The sequence below is a fragment of the Anneissia japonica genome, unplaced genomic scaffold, assembly GCF_011630105.1.
Source record: "Anneissia japonica isolate Jap-2015-1 unplaced genomic scaffold, ASM1163010v1 scaffold284995_len508010_cov190, whole genome shotgun sequence".
Classification (NCBI taxonomy): Eukaryota; Metazoa; Echinodermata; class Crinoidea; order Comatulida; family Comatulidae; genus Anneissia; species Anneissia japonica.
This window is the reverse complement of record NW_022730633.1, coordinates 315,180-322,421: the sequence shown is the minus strand read 5'-3', so window position 1 is coordinate 322,421 and position 7,242 is coordinate 315,180. Positions and strand designations below refer to the sequence as shown.

The following is a 7,242-nucleotide window of genomic DNA, read 5'->3' as shown; positions in this document are numbered from 1 at the left end:
GACACAAACCTGTCTTTATATACCATGAATAAACCCGGGATGATATTGGAGAGGGTATTATCCACTAAGGTAAAGCTCCACTTTAACCTACAAAATCAGCCCACACTCAGTATTGGGGTTACACTAATTACAAGTGGGATTGAAAAACCATCAGATTTATTTAGTATTGTTTCCACTTGAAGCACAATAAGATCGTGGGAAGACACAGATATTCTTTTTTAATAGGACTATTATTTTTTATTTCCAGACCGTAATTTCTCACATTTTTCAGAATTGTATATGGACCTACTTATAATTGTATGAAAGTAATTGTTACGAAACAAGTCTAATTTATCTAACTCAGTGTTGAATTATGTCGTCACAGTGCTTCATAAATCTAAGTAATCAACCGGAACCCCCTTTCATCTCACCTGTTGGTATAGTCCATTGAATAATTTCAATTGATTTTATGTTCTATTGTACACATCGCCTAGCGTCAGAGGTACAAAACCATATATAAGGCCTGTCAAAACTTAAGCTGTCACTAGAAGCAGAGAAAACACCGGTACATACGATACTAAAGCTGAAATTTGAAATAACTTAGAGATAATTTGATTACTGATATGGCTGTGTTACCAAAATGTTATTTGGTTGCCAGTTTCATCGCAACTCTTATTACCCTTGTTCACTCAAAAGCAGTAAGTTTATTCCTCTTTTGTTTTTCTATATTGCGGTACCTTTTATTTGTTTTACTTTGGTCTTCCTAATCATACCGTTGTAGCATGAAATTCGTTTCAATTCTCATATTGATGTATGTTCCCGGTTGCTATAATTTCAGTACGGTATATTATAATGCAAAAAGATTTGTGTAATAGGGCCTACTAGTAATGAATTGAAAAATATTGACTGCGGGTGTAATTTTAATGTCATGCACTAGCCGGCAAGTTGACTCTAGCCTACTGGTAAAAATAGCCCGGCCCCTATTTATTTTTGTTGCACTCTTGAAACGCACTCTTTCAAGGTTTTGCCACCAAGCTTTTTATAGCACTATGATACCCCTTGTGTAAGAAAGCCATATCAATTATCCATACATTATTATTCGTAACATACCTATTACGTAACATTGTAAAGTATATTTCTATGTCAAATATACACATTGAACTTCTTCACGTGACTGTGTTTATTTAGCTTGTTAACCTTTAATAAAGAAAAATGATGTCTGCATTACCATGCATGTTTCATAGCCCTATAAAAATGCATAAATGTTAATTTCTGTTAGCTTTTGCCTACTGCCTTAACATCCTTCCTTTTGCGTTTCGTAAGTAGTATATGTACTGTCGTTTGTAAAAGCAATTCAGTCAACTTTATTCCATTACCAATGTAATGGTTAATCAGTTAACTCATTCAACGGATTTGTTTTACCATTAGATAAACGATCTCTTAACGAAGGAGAGTATAGAAAGATATTTTAGTGTTTCATCCATCGATGAAGGTAAGTACTGTATATAATACAGTATTTATATTTCAGATTTGCTTGAAAGGAAAGAGTAAACGTTAACTCACCTAACGTTTTGTGTATTATATTAATAGATTATAAAAAAATATATCATCAGCAACAACAATTTATTTTTTACTTGCATCCACCTATATAAATGTTAAAAAATATACTTTATTATCTATCGGGCCTATTTATTATCATCTGAATTACAATGTGAATGGTTATAATATTTGTTATGTCATATGATGATAATTATCCTTGGCAGTAACTACAAACATCTTACAATTTAATTTTGGATTTAAAATAACTAAAATAATACTCTTGCAATGAATGGGGAGGCTGTCTCTTATACACATCTAGATGTGTATAAGAGACAGTAAAATACACAGATCAATTTATCTGAATATAAATAAAATCTATACCGTAATAAAATCTTCATTACCTGTTTTTATTGTGCCAATAAATAATGTAGTGCAACTGTTTTAAAAAACTTTTTTTTTACAATTCCAGTATAAAGATTCTACAGGAAATTAATAATTTACATAATAGTAAGAATCATTCAATAAATGGTGGCAAGAATAATTCAATAAATGTCTCTTAAGCTTATTGAACTACTATGTTTTTTGTGATTTTAACATTATTATGTATTTAGACATAATACAGGAGTTAAATGAAAAAAAGAAAAAAGTATTTTCATTACTGTAATGCAGTTTCTTAACTATTTCAACCCTATGCACATGATATTTGTCTGAGTTGGGTGTGAAAAAAAATGTTCTTTTAATTGAAATAAACCTGTCCATACAAAAATATATGTTTTAAAGGTAAAAATAAATGTTAATATTTAATTAGAAAGACTCAAACTGATGTAATTTACTGTACTAGGAAACATAGATTTTGTCAGCAGAAAGCAGATTTTTTTTTGGGGGGGGGGGGGGGGCGCGGGGGGGGTGGGGGCGCAAAAGTGAAGTGAGAGGGTTGCTCGATGATCAGTTGAGGGACGCTAATTCGCAAAATATGGTGATTTTAGTTGATTTTTAACTATTTGACTGTGATTTTTTTGGTGTGGGGCGACTGGGAGGGCGCGAGAAATATTTTGGTGGGGGGGGGGGGTGGCGTGCATCCCCACGCCCTCCCCCAGATACGCCACTTATAATGATAGACCTATTGATAATTATTATTATTATTATTTCAAAAATAGTGGGTATAAGACCTACTAATTATTAAAATAAATAATATTTATAAACATTGAATATTTTCAATTAAATCACAATAGCGTATTTGAAAAAAAAATACTGAGCAATGGTTTATTATACGGACATAAATAGTATACTGTATCTTCAAATTACTTTCATTAATGATTCTAGAGTATTATCACGATGAAAAGAATGTAAATATGATGGCTAAGCCAGTAAAATCAACCGTCCAGGGAAAGGAGGAAGGGGAGGAAGAAGCAACTCGAACAAAGAGACAAACGTCCACCGCCATCCGCCATTTGGAACTACTTGTTGTAGCGGATTATCAGATGAGATTGTATCACGGAGATGCAGTAGAGGACTATACATTGACGCTAATAAATATTGTAAGAACTCAACTGCAAGCCACTTTGACGTAACCATGTATCAAACCAAAAAATAATAATCATTGCCATTATAATCAATGTTATCACAACCATGATCATCATTTATAATTTATATTAAATTAACATAAACACACAAAATACACAACGGATGAAACTCGCATCAAATCACTGGTTATGCAAAATATTTCAAGAATTAATTTTGTAAAAAGATTATTCTTACTATCATATTATATATTATTATGATTATTATTATTGTTATTATTATTATTGTTGTTGTTACTATTTTATTACTATCCTCGTCAAAATTAATATCATAATAATAAACTTATTTGTAAAATATCTAGGAATTTTCAAGATAATTCTGGTTTTTAAAAATTTGTTTACCTGAAAATGACGAAAATAATAAAAATTTAGAAATTAACTTGCTTATTTTGCAATACATACAAATTATTACCTTGGAGCATAGAAATTATTGAATTAAAAAATGTGTACCCTGATAATAGCGTAATGATAAACATAATAAAACACGTGTCTCTTTCACTTTCCCTGTAAAAATATGGGTAAACATTTTTTTAAATACACTAATTGTTATGTTCAAGTTGACAATGTTACATCAAAATCAGAAAGTTAATTTCAAAAATTATTGTTATGATTTTTGTTGGTATTTTTCATATGTAGGCCTATATAAGCATCCTTATCATTATCATATGATCATCATCAACATTGTCACCACCATCCTCTTCCTCATCGTCATCATCACTATCATCATCATCATCAACAACAAGAGTCGTAACCATCATCATCATGATCATTATCATCATCATCATCATCATTATTTTTATTATTCTTATTATTTACATTATTTAACATAACATATTGATGTTACGTTGTTCTCATTTTCACAGGCTGCTAGTCGATTCGCCCACTCGTCACTTCGAACATACGTAAAACTCTACATTACAAAACTGATAATAATGGAAGGTTACTCTGTAAGTCAAATACCGTTTTATGGGGATATTAGTAAAAATACATAGAACTAAATACTATTTCAGGTGTTCAATTTAAGGTAGTAGAATTCGCAAAGAAAGGGCTATAGTTTGGTGTTTAATTGCTGTTAAATCACAGGAGCCTGGGTTCAATGCCCATCAAAACACTAAATCTGTTATCAAACCAATTCCAAAATGGAAATATATTAAATTATTATGATTAAAAAATTACAAAAATATAATTATAACTAAAGGAGTGTTTTTTTCTCCTTTTTTTTTTTTTTTTTTTTAAAGTTGAAGTAAAACTTTGTGATTATTATTTTTTCTAGCTCATTGAGAAATTGAGAAATTGAAATAGGCCTTTTAGAAATGTATTTTTTTTTTATGTTTTTGTTTTTTTTCTGAAGTGGTTTATTTGCTTAGTAGTGAGACTACGTAATGAAGATTCAATATTATTCAATTAAAAGTATTCACTCGGGTTTCTAGAGTGCCTACTATAAACTTCATGTATTATTTATATTACCCTAACTGTTATTATTGAAATTTAAAGAAAAGAAATATTATTAACAATTGGTGGTTATCCTTCAAATATACAGATCAATAGATCAGGAGCGGGTTGGTTTACTGCAACAAACGACGCCGGAAAAACTTTGAACGACTTCTGCTTGTTCCAGCAACGACTGATTCCAGCCCAAGGCAGTGATCCTGTTGACTGGGATAACGCAGTGCTTATAAGCAGGTAAATATTTAGGCTAAAATAAGTGCATAAGGCGATCCGTGTATAAGACAACATCCAAGTTTGAGAACATCTCTTTACGATTTGTGTATGTTGGGCGTATGAGACGACCCCCTGTTTTATATATAATTATCACTGAAGAAAATACTAATTAACAAATACTACAATTGAACGAAAGAATATTATCTTTATATTTTTTTTTATAGGAAAAACCTACATTACAATGGTAACGGCAACCTTCTGGGATTGGCTAGTTTGTCGAGCACATGTAACTCAAGATATCAATGTTCAATGAATGAAGAGTCGGGATTGAGCGCTGGGCTAACAATTACACATGAAATCGGACATACGTAAGTTGTAGGACCTGTTGCACAATGTATCCAGGACTTTAGAAAAATAATAATATGGATTGAACGTGTTAGGTTCAGTAGAAAAAAAAATTAGGCCCATGAGTATTCACTCAAAGTTTCAAGTTTTCGATTGCTACTCATTTAGGCCTAGATAAGGTGTAATTCAATAGATTAAGAACATTTCATTAAATCAGTAAATCAATCAACATGTTAACGATCGATTATTCCATTGATCGATCAATTACTTCCTCAATAAATATATCAATCAATCAATCAATCAATCACTCGATTAGTCAGTCAGTCAGTAAGTCACTAAATCAACAAATAGACAAACGAATAAATAAATGATAATACAGCTTGCGGTACACCACGTAGATAGTTCTGAAAAGAACTGTTGTTGGTTGAGAATGTCTCGACGTTTCGATTGAGTTGCTTTAAACGTCTTCAGGAGAATGATATCTGCAGAAAAAGTGAATATATGAATTAAAATGATTCATTGTTCTCTATAGCCTTGGCATTCAACACGATGGTAATGGTAATTGTCAGGACAGATTGAACATCATGTCGTCGAGTAGGACAGCTGGCCCTGGTTCATTTATTTGGTCAACATGTAGCAGTGATCAGCTACAAAATTTCTTCAGGTAAATATTATCAAAATCTTACATAAACTGTACTACTACAACTACTACTATTGCTGCTGCTGCTTCTACTACTACTACTACTACTACTACTACTACTACTACTACTACTACTACTACTGCTGCTGCTGCTGCTGCTGCTGCTACTATCACTACTACTACTACTACTACTACTACTACTACTACTACTACTACTACTGCTGCTGCTGCTACTACTACTACTACTAACTACTACTACTACTGTTACTGCTACTGCTGCTGCTGCCTCCGCTGCTGCTGCTGCTGCTGCTACTGCTACTAAATATTGGAATAACTGCTACTGCTCGCAATATCGTTAAACTCATTTTTCAGATACAGTGTCATCATAATATTATGTTTTGTTGTTTTTAGTTACGGGAATTCTCACTGTACAAGAGATGAACCCATTATTTCGTCTCCTGGCGTGAGGCAGACTGCAACCAATGATTTACCTGGCAAAACGTATGACGAAGATTTCCAGTGCAGATTAGTATTTGGAAATTCATACTCCGCATGCAGCCCTTATCCAACAGTAAGTCGGTCTATATTTCACTCATCTGTACGTAAATATTGTGTATTTCGGAATCCACACTTATACTTTCATGACTCTTTAAATGCAAACATCCTGATAGTAAACTAGGTTTGACATTAACCAGATTATTGATAATTCCACTCTAGGATGAATGCGCACACTTATGGTGCAAGAGTAATTCCAATAATTACTGCTCGGCTGGTACTGGATCTGCCAGAATGGATGGGACGCCATGTGGTCCTTCTAGGCAAAAGGTATGATTTGTACTGAACATATAAAATGTTCAATATTTTGGGAACTAAATTATTTTAATAAGCAATAAATTTGATAACCAACCAAATTATTATCATTCTAATATGATTACAGGTTTGTATGCAGGGAGTATGCGTCGACGATACCGTTACACATGCGCCTGTCGATGGAGGCTGGAGCAACTACCAAAATTTTGGCAACTGCAGCCGAACTTGTGGTGGCGGTGTTCAAGTTGGACAACGTCTCTGCAACAACCCAGAGTAAGAGTCTATCGTAATCATGGTTATGTCGATGATAAAGATGATAATAATGATGATGATAATAATAATAATGTTAATTTTGTGTGGCGGATATTAGAAAGAGGTGATGTTAAATCAATTGGTAAACTAAATTGCTGAGATGAGGTATGAAGTAAAAGTACTTACAATATCATTGTGGTACGGAGGCTCGAGTAATGAGACTTTTCGATTGTAAGCCTACAATAAACAATTTATATACATTTTTATGTATTTTCATAGACCTGCATACGGCGGTGCCGGGTGTGTAGGAGACGATAAACAATATAGAACCTGTAATTCGCAACCCTGCGCGAACACCCAGGAAGATTTCCGTAATGAGCAATGTGCTTCAACTAACAATCAATTATATAATAACCAATATTATCAATGGACAGG

General features: G+C 32.8%; 1 protein-coding gene across 1 annotated transcript in view; it reads left to right on the top strand.

The window, feature by feature from the left end:
• Window positions 1–260: 260 nt before the first annotated feature.
• LOC117114974 (A disintegrin and metalloproteinase with thrombospondin motifs 1-like) overlaps window positions 261–7,242 on the top strand; it is a 40,944-nt gene continuing 33,962 nt past the window's right edge. Inside the window, exons 1-2 of the mRNA XM_033258603.1 lie at window positions 261–677; window positions 1,408–1,471. Of these exons, the coding sequence (XP_033114494.1) occupies window positions 603–677; window positions 1,408–1,471 (139 nt within the window). The 5' untranslated portion in view covers window positions 261–602. The remainder of the gene's footprint in view (window positions 678–1,407; window positions 1,472–7,242) is intronic.